At 44.4% G+C, this 23,975-nt stretch overlaps 1 protein-coding gene across 3 annotated transcripts in view; it reads right to left on the reverse strand.

Moving 5' to 3' along the window:
• PDE10A (phosphodiesterase 10A) overlaps window positions 1-23,975 on the reverse strand; it is a 348,967-nt gene that overhangs the window by 85,835 nt on the left and 239,157 nt on the right. For all 3 annotated transcript variants that reach the window (XM_047859675.1, XM_047859674.1, XM_047859676.1), the window contains exons 4-5: window positions 11,152-11,272; window positions 10,086-10,135 (exon numbers count right to left, since the gene is read on the reverse strand). In XM_047859675.1, coding sequence (XP_047715631.1) covers window positions 10,086-10,135; window positions 11,152-11,272 — 171 coding nt within the window. The remainder of the gene's footprint in view (window positions 1-10,085; window positions 10,136-11,151; window positions 11,273-23,975) is intronic.

The raw sequence follows: 23,975 nt of genomic DNA on the forward strand, positions 1-23,975 counted from the left end.
GCATAGATGATGTAATCAGATTTCTTACCATCGCCACATGACAAGCCAGTGTGCCACCCTCTCTTAAGATTGAAAGAAGAGTAGAAAAATTATTCAAGAATGGGAAGACGGGATCATTGCAAGAAAAAGGTGGAAAGGATACGGTATATCTAGCCGGAAGAAAAATCAGAGTTAATGACGATTTTCTCAAACTATGAGAAAGTTAATCCTAAGAAAGCTGCTGAGAAACGTTCTCTTTCTTTACCAAAGACAGAAGGCAGGAAATGAACTTGAATTGAACTGAGGGCTTGCAGAGCTCCTACAGGACTTCCCATGGCCATGACCGTGACAGAAGGTAAACTCTGGGGCAGGCTCACAGCAGTGGCTTGGGCTTTTTTTTTTTTTTTTTAATAGTCTTTGGCTTTGTTTGTGTTTGAAGATCTACAACAGACATGGTTTTTGGATGGCTTTGTGTTATATGCCCTCCACGGCTAGATTTAATAATATCTTAAGTTATAATTAACCTTCAAAAGTCAATCATGAAAGAATAGCTTATACATCCCTATATTACTAGGAGATCATGTATTTAATATCATAAAATGTTTACTGCCTCTATAGAGTTCATATATGGGGCACAAGCAACAGGTAAGCAAACACCGTACCAAGGTTGTCTGGAAAGCTAGTCTATGTATTGGGCTTCCTGACAATAAAAGGTTTGGAAATCTTTCAATTACTTGATTGAATCTGAAAAACCTGTAAACAATAAATAATTACCAAAAAATTAAGTAGCTCTTTACTGTGGAAACTTTATCCTTGTTTTACCAATTACCTTCTGATTTTTGTTCATATTTACGGGATAGAAATGTTTCCAAATGGGAGCCGAGGACAAGTGCTAACAAGTATTGAATAAGTTGTCAGATGAAGGCCAAGGGCTCCGGCAGGAAGGGAGAATGAGGACCAGCCTCGGACTGACACCAGTTTCTGACGTGGTTTCACTTTCTCCCCTCTGCATTAGGGGCTTTCCTGTTCTTTTTTGTTTCTATGTTTTACTCCATACAATTTCCTGTGCAAAAGTTCCCTTCATAACATCCATTTCTGATTGAAGATCAGTCACTGGCTTGAATTATGTGTTCAGTGATGGGTTCTTTATGACCTTCGCAGTTGTACGGACTGATTGGCAGCTATTATCACAAACAGAAAAAGTCAATAACAAACCTCTGAATTAGAGGCTGCATTTTACAGGTATTCAAGGGATGGGGAAGTTCTATGAAACCTACCTTTATTTACCCTACAGAAATAAGCAAACGGACAGCTGTGTACTGAATAGTTACTCCCCAGTGGTTAAACTAACACCTCCACCAAATACTTGGGTCTGTTTCTGAATTCTCAACTCTGTGCCAGTAGACTGATCGGTCTACCGTACCGTTTTAATTATGACAAGTTTGTAGTACATTTTGTGATCTGACAAGGCAAGTCTTGCTTTGGTTCTGAATGTTTCAAAGCATTCACAGTTTATTTTATAAGATAGACTTTGCATTTTTCATTGGTAACGGGGGCTGCATTAATGCATTAACCAATAATGAGTGTAAGTTCCAGGGAAACTTACAAAGGAAATAGTAACTTTATTTAGAAAAATCATTATGATCTTTGGCATATGGGTTTGACTGGGATGTTCATATGATTAAGATTAAAAAATATTATTTTTATAGGAGGGCGAAAGGAAACTTCCATCAAACATCACTATGCAATATTTTAGACTGTATTAAGACTACTTACGCATGTACTTAAAATACATCAATTATCTATAAAATCCAATGTTGAACTGAGTCTCCAAAATTAATTCTTTCTCTAACACTATAAATCTATGAAAGCTTTGATCAGCACAAACATATTTTAGAGGCTAGAGATAAAAACAACTAAAAACAAGGAAAAATTCCAAAGTTTCAAACCAGAACCACCCCTACTCTTTCCAGAGAAGAAATCAACTGCACTCAGAGCATGCAACTTGACAAATACTGCTTATTTCTAAGATGAGGTAATTTAAAGCCGCTAAGATTGGTAACAGTTGTCACGAGCAGTAGATTGGCTCAGTGAAGCAATAAGGAAGCATTCAAATTATTTAAAAAAAAAAGCAAATTTGGAGAAATCAATTTGATGGAAAAACGAACTCTAGAAAAGACTATCACGATTTAATTAAAAAAAAAACTGATTTTTTGGTGAAATGGGAAAATCGCTGATGTCAATTAGATACTTCCGGTGATAGACACTGTTCTCATCTTCCTTCCTATACGCAATTCAAAGATCACTTTATTCATGAAACTTCATTTCTTATGTTAAGGGTTCAAGTCACAATCAGTTAAATTTTAGAAATACTTTTAAAAATATATCACTTAAGCTTACCCTTAAGTTGTTTTTCTCCCAAGACACTAGATGGCAGTGGTTAGTAAACGAATTTAGATCTATGCACGTGGGCGTGACCACCTGGCCCCAAATCCACCTGGAATTTTAAAGACAGAACTAACTCTGCAGTATTCTTTTTAGACTTTTTTTTTTAAAAGTTTGTTTGTTTCTTCTTCTGAGAGAGAGAGAGAGAGAGAGAGAGAGAGAGAGAGAGAATGGGAGGGGCAGAGAGAGAGAATCCCAAAGCCTGACGCAGAGCTTAAACTCACCCCAAACCAAGAGTCAGACACGTAACCAACTGAGCCACCCGGCACCCCCCACCCTGCAGGAGTCTTAAAATTAACCTACTGAAGTTCACTGTGCAGTTGAAGAAAGTCACACGATTCCTTTAAACTACCTGCTATAAACTGATTCTAACATCAATATATGAAAAGCCAGGTACGAATGTACTATAGGAATTAAAAATTTAGGAGTTCGAAAGGTTTTACGCTTTTCCAAACAACTCTTATTGAGAACACAAGAAAAAACTGTAATGATAATATTATAAAGGATGTTATGTATCAGAGTAAAAGACCAGCTATGGAAGAGAAAAATGGTAAAAACAGTAAGAGTTTAATTAAGCAAAATCCTATCCCAGGAAAACTAGTTTTGTTTCCAACAAGTATTTCAACAGCACCTCGCACACATCGATGTCAGCCCCTGGTAAGGCTCAGGGCATAAATACACTCCTTCGTGCCCTAACTCTGGACCCACCTGTTGCAAACTGCTCCTTCTACCTAAGAAAGTCCTTTATTTCCCGTCTTATCTACTAAGTGCGAGGTCTTCCAGGCCCCGCTGACACAGAGCTAATCATCGAGTTGTTTTTAAAGTGATCCCCCCCCCAAGACCCCCTCAAATTCGGCATCCCAGAACACGTGGGGTTTCTCTCCGTTTGCACTCAAGACCAGATGTGATAATCAACTGTGGATTTCTCGATTTCCCCTACACTCTTTGATGACAGGAATGTTTTGTTTGGCTTTGTTTTGTTTTTTATAATCTTCGTACGCTCATCGATTTAGCATAGATTTTTGGCACATGAAAAGTATTTTAAGTGGTTTGTTGAATGAATCGCATCCATGACATAACATTTAACCAACGGAAGTTAGATTAAGCTTCAGGAAGTTTAAGACTCTTGTCAAAGTCACCAAGTGGTGAACTGGAACTCACAGGGGCCAACTCCAGAATCATGATTCTTTGGGAAGCCGTCCTTCTTCCCAGCTCTGAAACAGTGTGCACAGCATGGGACCCGTCTTTCCCGAAGGGCTGGCGGGGGTGCGGGGGGGGGGGAAACGAAAGAGAAGAGCACTGGGGGTGGGGTGTTGAACGAGGGAGCCCATTCCGGCTCACCACTGCTCTCGGGGACCTCAACAGCCTGCTGAATACATGTCCTACTCAAATAATAGCCTGCTGAATACATGTCCTACTGGCTTTTAGAAGAGCTTTATTTTAATACCGTTTTCAGTTTCTTCCATTTACTGGTCTATTAGGTTTTCTATTTGCATTAAATGGGACAATTTATATTTTCCTCAAAAACTGACCATTTTTGGGGCACCTGGGTGGCTCAGTCAGTTAAGCGTCTGACTTCAGCTCGGGTCATGATCTTGCAGTTCGTGAGTTCAAGCCCCACGTCGGGCTCTGTGCTGACAGCTCGGAGCCTGGAGCCTGCTTCCGATTCTGTGTCTCCCTCTCTCTCTGCCCCTCCCCCACTCGCGCTCTGTCTCTCTCTCTCTCTCTCTCTCTCTCTCAAATATAAAACATTTAAAAAAAAACTGACCATTTTCCCCCTACATTTTCACATTTATTAGTACAAGTATCCTCTCATAATTTATCATTTTCATCCTGTTTTATTTTCTAGATTATTAAACATAAATAACTGTGTCTTCTCTTTTTGTTAATTAGGTCAGTAAATACCTCATATCCGTATAAAGTCTTTAGATTCCCTTGTTTATATGGCTTTTCTCTTTCTAAATCCATAGGTTAAAATGGCACATCCCAAGGGGACAGATCCTTTAATTTATGACTGTGTCTCTAGTACCTGAGGTTACTACCACGTAATCGTACCCAATAAAAATGTGTTGAACTCATGAATCAACTTATTTTGTCCCTTATTTATTAATGCTCAAAAATGCATACAAGATGCTTCAAGGATCTGCAGTATCCCCAGTGGACAGCCTTGCCCAGGGTTGTAGCAATACGACAATTCATTTTTGTAAACCTAATTGTCTGAATATCCCAATAACTATACTCGTTTTTTTCCCAAGAAGTGACATTGCACATTAATTTTGTTTAATTTCCTTGTTTTTAGCCATTATGGAGATCTGAACTCTTCAATGGGGGCTAAACACATCAAAATAGGATCTAACCCAAAGAGGAAAGGGAAACCCATGTTGGTAAATCCTAAAATTATACACACACACACACACACACACACACACACACACACACACACTTTTTGGATAAACCTACTTGCAGATACTACTAACATTCTCCAAATTGTATTTTTGTTTGTCAATCACTGAAACACTATTGTATATTTCTGTCCTTTTGGTTTTTTTTTTTTTTTTGGTGTGACTGTTTTGCTTTACAAATTTTAACGCATCAACACTTATTGGGTAAACTGAGTAACAGGTCTCCCCTCGTTAAAGACTAAACCCTTCATAAATGCCAAGTGATCTCCTGTTCCAATTTAATGCTTTTATTCCCCAAACTCATCTTCGTCATTGATCCTGTGGTACTGTCTCTCCTTTTGTTTTCATTTTTCTGGAATAGGTCTGCTTCACCTAAAATTCTCTTTGTATTTTCAATCATTCTTAAGTCCTTTTCTATATGTGCCTCTATAAAACAGAAGACAGTTGTGAGTTTTTTAAACCTAACTTACAATTTTTTTCTTTCAGTAACTGGGTCTATCCTACTTGTAATTTTGTTGTGACATATTTTGGTAGAGAGTTCCACAATCTATTTTATGTTTTACTTTTAGTGTTTTAACACTATTTCGTTTGTTTTCTATCTTTTCCTGAAATTTCCATGTTTTCTTTCAATTTTTTCTCTCCAACAATATTAATGTGGGTTTTTAATTCTACTAGGGGAACTTCTGACATACATAAATTTTATTTAAGTTATATTTATCAACGCATCAACTCCAGAAATTAATTAATTTCTGCTGGTTCTTATTTATAAAAAAAGAAAACAATACTTTTATAAGTATAAGCATTTTATAATTCTCCCTGTGTCCATCTTAATCCTTGGAATTTTTGATACAGACTAAAAATTTTATCTCAGTCTGTTTGGGCTACCTTATTATAATTTTTTCACTAAAGCATATACATTTTGTTATATATGTGAGTTATTTAAGTAAGGCTTTATAACTATGATTCAAAATCCTGAGGCAATTTAAAAAAGATTGACAAGGGGAGCCTGGGTGGCTAAGTCGGTTAAGCGTCCAACTTCAGCTCAGGTCATGATCTCGCAGTTTGTGAGTTCGAGCCCCGCATCGGGCTCTGTGCTGACAGCTCAGAGCCCGGAGCCTGCTTCGGATTCTGTGTCTCCCTCTCTCTCTGCCCCTCCCCTGCTCACGCTCTGTCTTAAAAATAAATAAAACATTAAAAAATATATGTAAAATAAAATAAAAAAGATTTACAAATATCTATAACATGCCCCTTTTTACAAAGGAAGGAATAGAAGAAAATACATGTGTATCTGCTCATCCCGGCCAAAAAAAAAAAAAAAGCTTTATTTTATTAATATGGTTGGCTTACATTTTAGAAGTATGTCAACATCTGTTCAAGCAATAGGGCAGATTAGATAATTTGATACTCCTGAAAAAATCAATTTAAAAAAATTTTAAAGGCTGGATAAAGTACATTTTCAATCCTTTCTAATGCATTGCTGGGCTGAGAAGAATGGACAGGATGCACAGGAATCTAAAAAGTAGTCAAAAACGGAACTTGCGAGGCAAGCAAATCCCAAGTTGGATTTTTCTAGAGAGCGAGCAAAGCCTGGATGTACTGACCCTCCCTCAGGAAAGCACCACGGGAGACAAGACCTGCTGGAGGCCAGGACCGGAACGGGCTGGCGCCTCATCGAAGCTGGTGGTTACGGTCAATATAGTTACAGGCGCAAGGAGATTACTAGGACACCAGATTGTCTGGAATTTGCTGCTGGAGGGAAAATGAAGATCTCTTCTGAGAAATCATAACTGTGCATCACGTGGCTGTGAGGCTGGAATCCATACTACTCTGTAGTCTGAAAAAAAAAATCTCATGAGATAATTTAAAGTCATGCTGGATTGGTATTGCCTTAGGTGACCGGCCAAAACAAATACATATCCTGTCTCCAGGAAAAGAACTTCAACACAACCCTCAAGAACACCCATTTTAAAAGGTCCGAGGAAGAGTATGATTCACGGTCAAAACATCAAATAAAATGAGACACACAAGCAAATAAGCCACCGGCTGTTGACAGGTGGGTGAAACAAAAGCCAAGAAATGTAAATTCTGGGTGAAAAAAAAACAATATAAAAGAGGTTTAGTTAATATATCCCAAGAAATAAAAGATAACCTTGAAAAAATATCCAGGGAATAAAAAACTATATTGAAGAACTGAGAGAAAATCAAAAAGAACCCGAAAGCAACTATGTTAAAGTCAATATACAGAGAGAGAATTTTTATTAATCTGAATTCTCTATCCGGCAAAGATGTATTTCAAGGAAGTGTTGAAATAAAGACCTACAGACCTACTCCAACAAAAACTGAGAGACTCCCACCAGTGTACCCTCACTAAGGGAAATTCTACAGGATAGAAGAGACCCGATTCCAAATGGAAGACTTGAACGCACAGAAAGAAAAATGTGGCCGACCAAACACAGTAGTACCCCTAGGTCTCTGCCTTCACGAAGCGTACATTCTAGAGAGAGCCAGATGAACCAATCGTCCCACAAAGCACAAACGTACACTCACAGCTAAGTTCTACGAAGGAGAAGCATGCGATACTAAGAAGGCTCGACAGAGAAGGTCAGAATTAGCCACATCTTGGCCACGCTCTCTGCTGTTCCCAGGCCACACGTGGACCAAGGAAGCAGTGACCCCAGAGAGAACCATGCCAAGTACCATTAGCTGACCTCGGGAATTCAGGAATGGAGAATAAAGAGCCGACTAGAGCCTGGATGGACAGACTATCATCCCCTTGATTAAGTTACAGAAGTAAAAGAATTAGAAGCGATATACATAGAATACGCTTTAGATGTTGTGGACACAGAAGGTTTTTCTAAGTCACATATTCCAGGAAGCTACTTCACGGAGGTCAATGTACAAATGTACAATGTACAAACAAGCCTGCAAAAATAAAGCCAAACCTGCAGCCGAGTGACTAAGAGTCTGGGATCTGGGAATCTAAACCCAGGCTCTCCAGTCAAGCACTTCTTGAGGCTCTCACCGCCTGCAGACCCCTGGCCTCTTGTGGCCTGCCCTTTCTGACCTCCGAAACCACTCTTCCCCCACTCCCCCCTCCAATTCTCTTTCACAACAGCAGAAGAGGGTCATCCCATGGGGCCCTCAGTGCCCGGGGTTCACGCACTTCTTTTCGTGTCAACAGTTAGAAATGCTGAGTCCAGCATCCAGGTTTCATCAGAGAACCGGATTGGTCCAAGTTTGGGTCACAAACAGCTGTGACTGAAGGAAAAGGGTCACACGGCAGGTACTCAGCTGCCAAGGCCAAGCCCTGTGAGCTGTCTGCAGATCCCAGGGGCGTCATAATGAGACTTGCACTCTCCTGATCGCACCGAGCTCACATACACACCGGCACGTTTTTTTTTTTTAAAAGGAATATACTAATTTTTTTTAAAGGAATATACTAGTTTTTTTTTTAAAAAGGAATTCTTAATTTTTAAATAAAAGTCCCAAAATTTTAGAAATAAATTTTTAGAATGAACAGGGAAGAATGAGATCTCTTTGTTATTTTAGTAGCTTAGCCATTTAAAACTACCAGCGTCTGAAGTATCATTTAAAGTTTTCGGAAGCGGGGCGCCTGGGTGGCTCAGTCGGTTAAGCGTCCGACTTCAGCTCAGGTCACGATCTCACGGTCCGTGAGTTCGAGCCCCGCGTCGGGCTCTGGGCTGATGGCTCGGAGCCTGGAGCCTGTTTCCGATTCTGTGTCTCCCTCTCCCTGCCCCTCCCCTGTTCATGCTCTGTCTCTCTCTGTCCCAAAAATAAATAAACGTTGAAAAAAAATTAAAAAAAAAAAAAAAAAAACTACCAGCGTCTGAAGTATCATTTAAAGTTTTCGGAAGCGGGGCGCCTGGGTGGCTCAGTCGGTTAAGCGTCCGACTTCAGCCAGGTCACGATCTCGCGGTCCGGGAGTTCGAGCCCCGCGTCGGGCTCTGGGCTGATGGCTCAGAGCCTGGAGCCTGCTTCCGGTTCTGTGTCTCCCTCTCTCTCTGCCCCTCCCCTGTTCATGCTCTGTCTCTCTCTGTCTCAAAAATAAATAAACGTTAAAAAAAATTAAAAAAAAAATAAAGTTTTTGGAAGCAGGAGTGGTATCTGAATAATTCAACTTAACGGAACTCTTGTCTCTGTACATGGAAGGCACTAGGAGAGGTGCTGGGTGAATGCAAAGATTAGTAAGAAAAGGTCCTTGCCCCAAAGAGCTTTTAATCCTGTAACGTAAATCTTTACGATGCAAGGGAAGGGGACAAAAAGGATCAACGATGGGTTCAGTGAATCGGCCGGGAAACATTTTTGTGCAGCGACTTTTCGTCCTTTGCATTACTGTATTATTCACGAGCACCATTAAACGTCTCGGAATACTTGCGTCTCTATTCCTGCTACCATTTTATAAACCATAAATAGCACACATTCTGATTACTCATGAATACAAGCATCACAGTGCAGAAAGAAACCCCGAATCTCCAAGAACAATGCCTAACACATAAGAAATGCACAGTGAAATTTTTCCAAATGTATTTATAAACGCTTTCTATACAGTTAACCTATGAACGTAATTCTTATTGGCTCAGAATATTCTTTTAAGATGTTACGTGTGTGGTTTTAACGTCACAACAAAAATCAAATGCCAGTAAGCTGAACATCTTGAACTGCTTATGCACGCTGCATTTGACCATGGGCTGTGCTCTGAGTAAGCTGCAACAGAAACAGAGGCTCCAGCCTGTGGCACGCAACACTAAGACAGGCACACCACGGAACAGTGTGAGCTACGGCCACCGCGGCTCAGGAGCCTCCACGGAGTAACGCCGTCCCCGCACTGTTTCAGTGTCCTTCAGGAAGTCCAAAGAACTCACCTAAGAAATGCTCCACTTTCGTCCTTGCTTTATTCTACTGCAGGCAGCGTGCTGAAAAGGGCATACGCCGTCCCTGACACCCCAGCCCACAGTGCGAAGCATCTTCTGTACAAAACGGTCTAGAGGTGCCATTCATAAGACAGGACACCACAGGCCAAAACCAAAACAGTGAGTCAAGTGTGAGATTTCATGCCCAAACGTTGCCACGCTGGTGAGATTTTTCACCTGGCAACAACCGTAGACAGAAACGAAATACAAAATGAGTTTCAAGTACTTAATTGCCACGTGTCTGTGGTTTGTAGCCCAGCTGACCTTTTTTAAAGAGCTTATGACACGTTCTTATCTAGAGCACCAGAATCTAAATTCAGATACTTACGTTATTGCACTCTCCAAGGAAATACAGTGCAAATCCATCAGCTTTTGTGGCTGCCAAAGTAATAAAAAAGGAAGAAACTAATCTCAATGGAAGAACAGACCACGTATGAATTCTTTAAGGTGAGACCTCAGAGAGGAATCTTGTGAAAGGGCTTGTTAACATAATTAACGGTCATGCAGTGAATCGAGCCAACCAATTTATGGCTTTATTCAATTGACATAGAACATTTTCATTCATTATTTATCAGCTATTGCAAACTTTAAGACGTGACATCCTCACATGCACACGGCAGCCAATGCACTACGCAATAATATGTTTGTGAAACTTTAAATGTTACAACTATTGGAAAACATGTTTCGTTTAGGAACTGGATTTAATTGTTAAAGTACTAAAAAATACCAAGACACAATATTCATAATAATGAGTAATCGAGGCAAGCATCACCCAAAGAGGATGATGCACGTATCCATGCAGCCTCACGAAGAGAACACGGCTGAACTCTCCTAACCCTGCTTCAGGGCCATGTGAAGGCAGTTCCCATGGCAGGTAACCGATATTACTCCCGGAGGATCGCTTGCCTATAGACTCACGGTTCACTCCTTTTCACTCATGCGGCCTTGGGTCAAATATTTGGCCTGCCTTTGCCACAGCTTCCCCATCAGAAAAGAGGTGATCAAAGTACGTAGATCTGCCATCTGCCCCAATAAATTTAAAATGCTTTGTGTTGCTTAAAAATTAAGGATTTCCTGCGTAAAGATGTGACTTAATTCAACAAAACTACACATTCCAAAGAAACTAGGCTTTATTTAGAAAGCATAGTATATTCCATTTGCACATCTGGCAGATACTTTTTTGAGACTGGGTAAGTTAGGAAGTTTTAGGTTTGACTCATTCTGGTCGTTTCAGAATAGAGTATTTTCACTTCAAACTTAGCCCGAGAATAGAAGCAAATAAATGACTTGCATTTGCCTTGTAGTAAGTATATTACTCTTTCCATTTTCTGCAACAGAATAAAAGACACTTTGGTTCAAAAGTTCTACCAGAAGGAATATAAAACATTTCTTACCTATTTTAATGATGCTGCTCAATTCATAAAGGAGTAACTGATTGTCTCCTCCTGTATCCAATCGCTGTTCGATGTAGCTGTTTAATTCATACACAACTCCCTGCATATTCGTATCTTGGTACTTTTAATAAAAAAAAAAGAAAAAAGAAAGAAAGAAAAAGAAAGGGCATAATTAAATATAATAAGATAAAAATTCCTTAATTTATAAAACATTTTATTAATTATATAACTTTATGTGTGTGTGTGTGTGTATATATAATTTTATGCTTTTACACATTATGCTTTTAAAGAACATTTATTTAAATATTATAATCTACTAAAAAATTGATTGCAAATTAAATTGCTGTGACATAGAATTATTTACAGGGGTGCCTGCGTGGCTCAGTCAGTTAAGCCTCCGACTTCGGCTCAGGTCATGATCTCACAGCATGTGAGTTCAAGCCTTGCATCTGTCTCTGTGCTGACAGCTCAGAGCCTGGAGCCTGTTTCAGATTCTGTCTCCCTCTCTCTCTGCCCCTCCCCTGCTCACGCTCTGTCTCTCTCTGTCTCTCAAAAACAAATAATAAATAAAAACTTAAAAAATTATCGGAGCGCCTGGGTGGCTCAGTCGGTTGAGTGTCCGACTTCGGCTCAGGTCACGATCTCACGGTTTGTTGAGTTCAAGCCCCACGTTGGGCTCTGTGCTGACAGTTCAGAGCCCGGAGCCTGCGTTGGATTCTGTCTCCTTCTCTCTCTGCCCCTCCCCCACTTGTGCTCTGTCTCTCTCTCTCTCTCTGTCTCTCAAAAATAAATGAAGGTAAAAAAAAGAATTATTTATAGGCGCCATGTATATTTCTATTAAAATATCAAGTGTTACAAATTACAACTTTATTTCTGAAGTTTTATATAGCTATTCGGTAAAAGTAGCATAAAAGTTTGCTAACCGAATGAAACACTGTAAAATGCTAGAATTGTCAACTGATCTGTGCTGCACTGGGTACAACGAAGGTTATTATTCTCCAGCCACCTGCCACGATGGGGCCACTACCCTGGTCCGATCCAAACTCTACCCCCGGCTCAGGAGGGAGCAGCTCTCATGGCCACCCCGTGGCAGGACCAGCTAGCTGCCCCCGGAAGCCCAAAGCTCCGGGCTGCAGGGACACCAGCAGTAGAGGGGTTTGGGGAAAAGGCGGACGCTAGATCTTAGCTACTCCAGCACAAGCTACCGCTGTGACTTCTCTCCAAGGACCCAAAGGCTGTCTTCTAACAAGCTTCCTCACCACGAAGCTTGCCGCCCTAAGCCTGTTCTCCAAACAACAACCATGGTAAGTTGTATAAACAAAATAAAATTCTGTCACTTCCTGGCTTAAAGTCCTTCCCACTGCACTTAGAATAGCAGACTCCCCATGGGGTGGCCTCTCACATTCTACAAAATGCGGTCACTGTCTGCCTACGACACCGTCTCAAGCCCCCTTTCTCTTTCTTAACCATGCAGATATCTTTCGCTCCTAGAGGTCGATTACTCGCCATGCTTCTTCTTCCTTAAATTCCAGTGTAAGTGTCATATCAGTGTCAGGTGTCCGATATCATGATTTGGCAACTCCATGCATCGCCCAGGGCTCATCACAAGTGCACCCTTTAATCCCCATCACCTATTTCCCGCATCGTCCACCCCCCTCCGCTCTGGTAGCCATCAGTGTGTTCTCTATAGCGAAGAGTCTGTTTCTTGGTTTGTCCTTCTTCCTCTTTTTTAACCCCCCACCCTTTGTTTTCCATTTGTTTCGTTTCTTAAATTCCACGTATGAGTGAAATCACATGCTCCTTGTCTTTTGCTGACTGACTGAGCTCAGCATGACGTCCTCTAGCTCCATCCACGTCGTTGCAAAGCACTGTTCTCAACGAATGGCTGGGGAATGAAGGGATGTGAATGAACAGACCAAAGAAGGGATGAATCAGTCCCTCAGTCATTCTGCCAACAGGTACCGGTGATCCTGGCAGTGTATCACACACCCTCCCCTGCACAGAAGAGATCCCAGGGCATTCACACCACAACGTGCACTCAACGGAGATGCTGGGTTCCACGGGCTTGTGCTGGCTTGGGAGTACGTTCCAAAAGTGGCCAACGTTTTTTCAAATACAACTGAAACTCCAGACCTTCCTGGTATCTCTTCCAGTCTGAGCGAGACTGGACTGCTAGAGTGTATTTCTTCTAGAAGAATCCCCGAGCTGCATTATCACAGAGGATCCCTGCACCAAAGCTGTGCGAAATACGTCCTGGAGGGTGCACTGGCACGTGTGCACAAGTGTGTGGTGTGGGCCAGGAAGGCCCATCCAAGGGGGTTTCCTCAATGCACGGCAGGGGGTGGGGGTGGGGCCTGGCGCGGCAGGGCCATGTGGCTACGACAACACTCAGAGACGAAGCCGGGGTGGCTCGCATCCTGGACGGACTTGAAGCCGCCGTCGGAATGACCCGGCCAGGCGGCTGCCTGATCCCAGCGTCCCCGGAGCTGGGAGAGACAGGGTGGCCTGCTATCTTCTCATCCGTGTCCACGGGAAAAGTTCCGGGTTTCAGCGGACACAAGTTTGACTTGATTCTCCGCGGCAAGTCACGGTGCCTGGACGAATTCCAGGCTGGAGCCAATTCACAGGCCCAGGATCCTCTGAGTGAAGGAGGGGCAGGGGACGTCAGGGCAGCCAGGGGGCCGTAGTTCAGGTGCGTCTCAAACGCGAGCCCCAGCTGGCGTGCAAACCCCTGTGGTGACTGCAGTCCGGAACACACGTGTGCCCCAGGTGTCCCCAGAGGCTGACAGAATCCCACCCTGACGATCGTCGCCGAAAAGGGGTGAAGACTCAAGACCCGCAGAAGTCTGGAGCGACAGCTTCCTCAGGAGCGAGAACGACAGAAAGGAACTAGCACGCGGGACCCCAAGGCATCAGAACGGAAACCCGCCGGCACGCCTTCCTTCTTGCCCTTGAACACCAGCCGCAAGACTGCCGGCCGCTCCTCCGAGACCCTCACCTAGTGCTGCCGCTCCCGTGTCTGTCCCCGGATCGGGCTCTCCGGGAGGTGCGTTCTCTGCTCCGGCCTCTGCTGGGCCTCCTACCTGGGGTCCGCCTCCCGCCCTTTAACCCGGGCACGCTGTCGGCTTGGCTGCACCCGGCCGCACGCAGACCACAGGCCCCCCGACCAGGTGCTGTGGCTCCGTACTGCGCACGCCGTATCAGTCACAACTTCCCAGTTGCGGTCCGGCTGCAGATACTGCCCAGGTCCTCTGCTCGGGTAGACAGCCCGGTGTCAGGGCAAGGCCGGCAGAAAAAATCAAGAGCGCTCTGAAAGCCCGATGCCCCCAAAGCGTGGCAGGGCCGTATGGGGTCACAAAAGCCTATGCTGTTCCCTCACCATCTGCAAACAGCATCCTAACTCGACTGCTGCCAGTTTTGAGGAACTCCAGAGAAAAGATTCCGTCCTAACATACTCTCTCTCTTCCTCACCAGTAATTAGAAACATTTGTTGTACATTTTTTTCCCCCAAAGTCCTGGGAAAGAGCTTATCGGAGACTGAGGCTAACCCAAAGGAGAGTGAGGCTAAGAGACACAGATTAAGTCATGAGGACAGCGTCTGAATCCCTAGATCCGGACACACAGAGACCCTCCTGCCTAAAAACCTCACGCTAGACACACGGTGTTCGCGAACCAATTCGTTCTTTGAACACTTTCTCTCTCTTCCGGGGAGGGGAACCGTAGCTGGTCTCAAGCTCGGTTCTCAGTCACCCGACAGGAGTCCCTATAAACACGACACACGGGCAGACCCCTTGCTCTGACCACGCACCTCGGAGAGCACAGCCGTTCCCGAGGCCTGGGTGTGGGGCGGAGAGGAACGAACAGCTGTTCCCCACCTCTTCTGGGCCGGACGGGGTGTCACCCGTGGGAACAAGGAGGCGATGCACAACACGGGCAGCTTATCGCGGGGTTTCCTTCCGCCGTGCCTCCGAGCTTTCGTCTTCCCATTTTCGAAACAAGGAGGTTAAAGCGCACTGCCTTTAAAATACTTTTCAACACGCGCTGTCTGTGACAATCTGTGCCCTAGGGTTTGAATTTCGTCGTCAGACTTCAAATTCTAATCGTTACCCTGGCGGATGGGTGAGTACACCCCCCTTCCTTTGATTCCTAGTGACACGATTGCATCATAAGAGCAAAATGTCCTCTTATGGCTACTCTTGCATATTAATGTCCTATCAACTCTCCAATATTAAAGCCCTATCGAGACAGCAGAGATGATTCACAAGAGCCAAGTGGTCTGTCAGTAGATGAATGAATCAAGAAAATGCCACACACACACCATGTATGTATACAAACTAGAGGAGATATAATATCAGAATATTATTCAGTCCGTGGGCCGCCTGGGTGGCTCAGTCACAGTTACATGTCCGACTTCGGCTCAGGTCATGATCTCACGGCTCGTGACTTTGAGCCCCGTGTCGGGCTCTGTGCTGACAGCTCGGAGCCTGGAGCTGCTTCAGAATCTGTGTTTCCCTCTCTCTGTGCCCCTCCCCCTGCTTATGCTCTGTGTCTCTCTCTCTCAAAAATAAACATGAAACAGAAGTCCAGTCCTAAAAAAGGAGGAAATCCTGCTAATTTGTGGTAACACAGATGAAACTAGAGGGCATTCTGCTAATTAAAATAAACTAGACACAGAAAGACAAACGCTGTATTATCTCACTTGAATCTAAAAGGCCAACCTCACAGGAGTATAGGTCAGATTGGCAGGTGTCCGGGGCTGGGGTGTGGGGGAGATGGGGGAGAAGACGGTCAAAGGTTACAAACTTTCTGGTGGGAATGCACACTGGTGCAGCCACTGTGGAAAACAGTCCAGAGGCTCCACAAGAAACTAAAAGCAGAATTACCATATGACCCAGTCATTCTACTTCTGAGTTTTTACCCAAAGATTATGAAAACACTCATTTGAGAAGCTGTACGCACCCTTATGTTTACAGCAGCATTACTGACGACAGGCAAAGCACGGAAGCAGCCCGAGTGCCCGTGAAAACGTGAACGGACAAAGAAAGTGTGGGGTATACACAATGGGAGATTACGCAGCCATAAAAAAGGATGAGATCCTGCCATCTGCAACAACACGGATGGATCTAGACGGTATGATGCCAAGGGTCGGAGAAAGACAAATACCAGATGATTTCACTTAGACGTGGGATTTAGGAAACAAAACAAAGAATGAGAAAAAGGAACAAAAACCAGACTCTTGCGTACAGAGAACAAATCAATGGTTATCAGGAGAGAGGTGGGTGGGGGTGGGGGTGGGGAAAAGAGGTGAGCGGGACTAAAGAGTGCACGTATTGTGAGGAGCACCGGGTAACAGGTGTAACTGTTGAGTCACCATATCCTACACCTGAAACTAACGTAGCACTGTGTGTCAATTACACCGCAATTAAAATGAAAAAGATGATCATTTAAAAAAAGAAACAGAGGAACTTAAAAGAGTAAAACAGACACAGACACATACCAACCCAGTGGCACATGTAACCACTTAAGGACCCTGATTTGAACAAAACGACTTAAAAAGAATCTTTTCAGGGGCGCCTGGGTGGTGCAGTCGGTTGAGCGTCCGACTTCAGCCGGGTCACGATCTCGCGGTCTGGGAGTTCGAGCCCCGCGTCAGGCTCTGGGCTGATGGCTCGGAGCCTGGAGCCTGTTTCCGATTCTGTGTCTCCCTCTCTCTCTGCCCCTCCCCCGTTCATGCTCTGTCTCTCTCTGTCCCAAAAATAAATAAATGTTGAAAAAAAAATTAAAAAAAAAAAAAAAGAATCTTTTCAGACAGTTGAGGGAAACTGAACATGGCCCGAGGATGAAGGTATTATTGCTACGTGGGCCTGTCAGGCATGAACATGGCATGTAGTTGAGGTTTTTGTGTAAAAAAAACGTCATTTCCCAGTAGAAACCTATACAGAAGCCTTTAGGGCTGAAATTACACCATGACAGAGATTTGCTTTAAACTACACCAGCAATCAAAAAGGGGAGGGGATGTGCAGATGAAACGAACAGCCACGCGGTCATCACTGAAGCTGGGTGGCAGGTATGCGGCGGTCAGTATGCAATTCTCTCTTCTTTTATGTAGAGCAAGTGTCTATCCACAAAAGGAAGTTAAAATGCGAAGAAAAGAAGAGACCAGGAACAGCCCAGGGAAGCACCGATCCCCCCACTGCTCGTTTACTCAGCAGCCTTCCTGCGTGTCCACAGAAGACAGACACAACCCGTCTCAAACTCTGTGTGAGTTTCAGAAAGCAATCTCAATCTCAAACTCAAACACAATCTCAAAACACAAAAGCAAACACAATCTCAAACTCTGTGTGAGTTTCAGAAAGCAAAGGACTTGGACGCGGCGTGGCCTTCAGCAGGTAGGGGACAAGCCAGCCAACTCTAGGACGTCTCTGCCCATTTGTGATAACTTCTACACAAATGAACGTGAAATACTAACTACGCGCACTGAATAAAAAAGGTTACAAACTTTCAGGTGTAAGATGAGAAAGTTCTGGAATCTGATGTAGAGGACGGGTCTGGAACCAAAACTGCTGTAGTCCAAATGGAAAACCGCTGGAAGGAGCCTTCCGGTGCTGTCGCCACACACACCCCAGCCCCGGCGGGCACGGGTGCGTCCCTTAACTTGACTGCAGTGACCGCTTCGTAGGCACACGTGGATCAAATCATCGTGTACTCTACGATGTACACGTGCGCTGAAGTATATACCATTCTTATTCGTCAAAAATAAAAATAAAATAATTTTTAAGCAAAAGAATCCTTCAGAAGATAATAAACATCTCGGTAAAAATAATAAGAGCAACGACGACAAAGGACACGGAACATTTAATCTCTCCGTAAAATTTCCACGGTCCTTCTGAATCAGTCTTTGCCCCCAAGGCTACCACTATTTGTGACTTTTGTCCGCTACAGATTAGCCTTGCCCGTTATCTAAACGGACTCATGCAACGTGTCCCGTTTTGAACTCGAGTCTATCAGCCTGCCGCAATATCACTGAGATGCCGTCCACTGTCGTGTCCCAGTGGTCTGTCCCTTCCACGGCTCGCTGCATGCTGTTGCGTGAACAAAAACAACGTGTTTCTCTGTTCTACCACTGTGGGTCGTGTGGGATGTTTGTGTTTTCTGGCTCTGGGATATTATGAATAAAGCTGCTGTGAACATCTTCGTGTGAACACAGAAGAACCCAGAAGTCTTCCTGTGGACACAGGTTTTCGATTATCTTAGGCAAATCTGTAAGAGTGAAATTCGTGGGTCGAAAAGTAAATGTATGTTTAACTTTACAAGAAACTGCCAAACCCTTTACGGTGCTATATATCAAGTATGGTTATCAAAGTGATTTAGGTATTTTAGGCTAAAATAAATTATAAATAGGTCATCAGGTCACGCAAACACCACTGGCAGAAAAGTTCTAACCAAGAATGAGCTCTCACATGGGAAGATACAGATGGCTGTGAGCCTGAAAGGCAAAGTGAATGGGGGGGGGGGGGGTAGCAAAGAGGGTGCCACTGACACTTTTACAAAAAAAGTTTTAAAATCCAAGCAGGGGCGCCTGGGTGGCTCAGTTGGTTAAGCGTCTGACTCTTGATTTCAGCTCGGGTCACGATCTCATGGCTTTGTGGGCTCGAGCCCCGCGTCAGGCTCTCTACTGACAGCGAGAAGCCTGCTTGGGATTCTCTGTCTCTCCCTCTCTCTCTGCCCCTCCCCTACTTGTGCCATCCCTGTCGAAATACATACACTTAAAAAAAGTTTTCGAATCCTAAATATCAACCAAGGGATTAGTACACTCATCCTGAGCTTATCCTAATACTATGCGGAAAAAGCAAAAGCGAAAGCAGCTGCCTTTACTCGTCCTGCTCTGTCATGAGCACAGAGGAAAAGCCACGCAGAGGTGTTTCGGGGGTGTTCCACAGCAAGGCGGGTCCCCCATGGCGCAGGAGAAGCAACTGCACAGACAGCATCTTACAGAGACCCTGGAGGCCACAGGAGAGCAAAGAGCAGAGTACAAGGTCGGGACTGAGCAGGAAAGACCTCACGCCGTGAGTTCCCGTTAAAAGTGGTAGAAACAAGCAGGCTGGGATTCCGAAAACCATGTCGGCTCAATGTAAGGGAAGAGAAATAATGGAAACTTAACAATCCTAAAGAACATTATTGTAAGTTTTCAAAGGGTTGTCTATAATATTAACTAATTTAATTTAGGGCGAAAAAAGGTCCGTGAGAGGAAAGGGCCTTTCTTAATAATAATTTAGGAAAAGGGAGTCCATGAGATACAACAGTTTTAAATCACTGAGGGACACTGAGGGCAAGCATTTCTGGAAGGTGTAAGAAGGCTAGTATGAAAGGATTAAGTTATCAGAGCAGATGAATGATAAAGTTAAGCAAACCTGTCTAAGTGCTTAACTCAACAGATACATTTCTGAACATGGCAGGTGATCAGATCTTTTTCAACCATGTATTCAGATAACGCCCCAACTCCCATGAAATTTAAATCCTCGCTGGGGAAAACAGATAAGCGAACATCAGCTTGGGGGGCTGGGGGGTTAGATGGTGACGCTGGGATCACGATCTCACGGCTCCTGAGACCGAGCCCCAAGGGGGCGCTGTGCTGCCAGCTCAGAGCCCGCGTGGGATTCTCTCTCCCTCTCGATATAAACGAACAAATAAACACTTAAAAAAAGGCAACGACAGCACCTACGACAGAAGTAAAACACTTGCACGACAGAAACCAGGCCTCGGGATGTGAGCCAGCCACAGTGAGCGATGCTGATCTGTGTAGCATGCGGTGCGCCCAGGGTGTGGACCCTAATAAGGACCCCCTCACGGGATGAGACACTGCGTGCTGGCAGTGTTCGCTAGACTCGGGTGTAGACACGTCCAAGCACCGGACTGCAGCCACACGGGCGGGACTGAGAAAGTGACACGCGCGCCATCTCGCAGGCAGCAAAGCCGGGGTCCCCTCCCCTCCCGCGCAGCTGGCGCCCGCAATACCCCCTCCTTCGGAGGCGAAGCCCCACGCACCCGCCGCCTAAGACTTCTGTCGTCTCTCGCGCGCGGGCTCCCGCCGCTCCAATGAGATGCTGTGACGTCACCAGGGACCTCCACGTGTCCAGACCCCAAGGGTCACACGCGACCCCCGGGAGCAGGCGTGCGTGACGTCAGCCTGCTGCTCGGTGCGCACCGTGAACACCGGCACCCCTGCCGCACGCCCACGCGGACGCCGCTCCGCTACCTCGCCACCCGTGTGAAGGTCCTGTCGCCGGGCTGCTCCGCGCGTCCCCTTCTCTACTCGAGCCACGCTGGCGCCCTCGGCCATCCCCTCCGGCCCCACACCGTCACGCCCCGTCCCCGGGCCGGCGGGTCCCACTCACTCGTGTTACGCCCGGCCACCTCCTCACCTGCCCGGTCCAGAACCCTCTCCGCTCTCTCAAGCGGCACGCCAACCCTGGGCACTGGATGACCTCCCCCACCCCTCGACTTCCTGCACACACACCACTACCCCCCCCCCCCCCCCCCCCCCCCCCCCCCCGCCCCATGTATGGCAACCCACCCTCCCAGGGTCAGACAGACCCTCCGGGCCAGCGTTTCCCCTCCTGTTCGGGGCAGCCAGCTCTACCTTCCAGATGCATCTAGAACTGCACCGACCACCCCAGGCGCCGCTCCCCAACCCCCTCCTCGCCATCCTGCTCCAAACCCTCCTCCTCTCTTGCAGGATCACTGTGCCAACCTCACCATCACCCTTGGCAATGAAAAATTATTCTTCTAAAGTGCTGCTGAATAAACTTTGCATTTCTACCCTTAGGTGTGCACTAGTAAAAGCGGTCGATAGCTTTTTCTGTTTTGTATCATGCTCTAACTTTTGTGTCAGGAATAAACTTTCCTCCTTGAACGAGTTCTTACCATAATGCTTGAAATACATACCTTATTATCATGTAGGAGTTTTCTTCCATTTAATGTTTGGTAGAACTATCCAGTAAAACTTTCGGACATCAGGCCATTTTAGGTGGTTTTTACTAACTTTCCAGATTTTTCATCAGCTCATAGTGTATTTAGGTTCCTAAATGCTTCTTCAGTTTTGATGACTTAACAATTTCCTCAAATTGACCATGACATCCAAATTTTCCAATGTATGCGTATATAGTATTCGCTCTTAAATTATGAATGGTCTCCTTGTTTACAGTTATACTCCCTTTCTGATTCCTGAAGGATTATATTTCTTGAATACATAGCCAAATATTGTCTATTTTGCTGATTAAGAAAATATGTTTTGCATTATTAATCACATCTATATTTTAAATCAAGGACCAATGATTTCTTCTCTTATTAATTTCCCCCTCTTCTGCTTTTTAAAAGTTTATTTTTGGTGTTCTAATAAATGAACATAGGAATACAAATGTTCATCCTATTTTGACTGCCTCCCTTAAATTTGGTTGACTTTATCCCCAGTTTACATTTGAGGCTTTGAAATATTATTTAAAAAAAATTTTTTTTTAACGTTTTTTTATTTTTGAGACAGAGAGAGACAGAGCATGAACAGGGGAGGGTCAGAGAGAGGGAGACACAGAATCTGAAACAGGCTCCAGGCTTCCAGCTGTCAGCACAGAGCCCAACGCGGGGCTTGAACTCACTGACCGCAAGATCATGACCTGAGCCGAAGTCGGCCGCTTAACCGACTGAGCCACCCAGGCGCCCCAAGAAATATTATTTTTTTTAAAGATCACCCAGATAAACAGTGGCCAAAGTAGTGATTCAAATCTAGGAATTCAAACCTAAGTGTAATTTACATTTACACTAGGATCAGACAAGCTCTTTTCAATGTATCACAACAAAAGGCACAGGGACGCAGTTCACACGAAAAGAAGACCAGCCATTTAACTATGGAAAGATGCTTATTTGCTCTAAGTAAAAATATTAAAACAATGTCACTGCCATTTATACACAAGAAGATGTATAACTGTTAATTTGGCTAAAATGAAAGCACAAACTGGAAAAGTTGATAAATGTGTATTAAATGAGTATTAAATGCCATAAAATATGTCCGTTAACCTACTAACCTCAGATCCCGGCATTTTTCCTTCGGAAGTATTTCACAAGAATAAAATTTCCAGGGCGTCTGGGTGGCTCAGTCAGTTAAGCATCCAACTTCAGCTCAGGTCAGGATCTCACAGTTCATGAGTTCGAGTCCCCCATCAGGCTCAAGCCCTGCTTCGAGTAACCTCAAGCCCCGCTTTGGGCTCCACACTTTCTTTCCCTCTCTCTCTCTCTTCCCCTCGTGGGACTCTCTCTCTCCCTCTCTCTCACATGTGCTCTCTCTCAAAAATGAATAAGTAAATAAAATAAAATTGCCATACACATAAAGATAGTAAGTCTATGAAAAATTAGAAACAATCTAAAGATCCAAGGATCCAACTGTGAGAAACTAAACTAATACCACAGAGAAATACAAGGGGATCGTTTCAGTCACTAAATATAATATGAGACTGCATAACATAAGGATCTACTTACAGCATAATGCAAACTAAAACACCAAAAATCACAACTGTATGTGCCCTGTAACTACTACTGCATAAATATGTGCCCGTGAAGAAAAGACCAGAAGGAAATCTTCGTTAACAGCCATCGCTGACGGCATTAAGGTGATCTCAATTTTATTTCAGAGGCGTAGCTCTGGTTTTTTCAAAAATGCAAGTGTAAGTGATTTTCAGTAGACTGAAGCAGCACTGGGTAAGGTGGATGGATGGGCACAGGATCCCAAGCACAGCTGTTAGAAGAGCCTTTGCAAAGAAAGTTAGTGCATGATACTCGACCTCAAATGCAGAAATAAGAGACGCTGTGACACACAAACCAGCAAACAAAAGAGGCTTATATCAAATAGCCTGAGTCTTCTCATAACCATAGAGTCAGCTATAATTTGAGAATGATGGAGATGAGGTTAGCGTTCATGATTCAGAGGGGAGGAAAAATCCTGAACACCTGCCACACAAAAGAAGTCGCATCGAGCTTACCAAAGGAAGGCAAAGAGCACCCGCACTTAGCAAAAGCAGCTCATACTTAATGGAAACAGACGACACAGCCAAGAGGAAATGGGGACATTCACAGCCGAGTATCCACAGCGCTTCTCCTAACACCGCTGCAATGTGCCCTCAGAAAATTCCACTCGCAGGAAAATTCCACACCTGTATCATAATGATCTGGTCAGTCCTTTAACGATTTCACAAGGCTCACATGCTTTTAATTTCCAGGGCATGCATTCACGTCACACGGTGTAATGGCATGCTCGCCCTGAAACGGATTCGGACAGTAACTCTGGAAATCCCGAATTCTCACTCAGTGACTGGTTAGTCAAGGAGCACAGGTATGACGACACCAAGTCGGCTGCTGGTCAAGCTTTTACTTCCAGTCACACGATGTAGGCGGTTATCCGAGTCTTCTTCACGCTTACTTTTTGAGAGAAGATGCGTCTCAATCATCCGTCCTGGATTTTATGCGGCATCTCAAGAGCGGTCGATTAAGGAAATACTACCCTCCAACCCCTCAGGGTCCAACACTCTTGATGCAAAATGTCGAGCAAAAACAATTTTAAGTTGTAAAGAAGGAAGCACACAGATAGTACAAATGAAAACAAAAGAACCGAACAGCAGGGAGAAAACTCCTTGTGTGAAGTTACCAACACATGCCTCAAGACAAATGCTCAATTTTATATAAACTCTTTGCCTTCCGCGAGAAACTGAGCACTGCTCTTACAGCTGAGTTAGGAGTGAACGCATTTAGAAGTAAAATAATCTGTCTTGAGTTACCCA

Source organism: Prionailurus viverrinus, chromosome B2 (genome assembly GCF_022837055.1).
Source record: "Prionailurus viverrinus isolate Anna chromosome B2, UM_Priviv_1.0, whole genome shotgun sequence".
Lineage (NCBI taxonomy): Eukaryota > Metazoa > Chordata > Mammalia > Carnivora > Felidae > Prionailurus > Prionailurus viverrinus.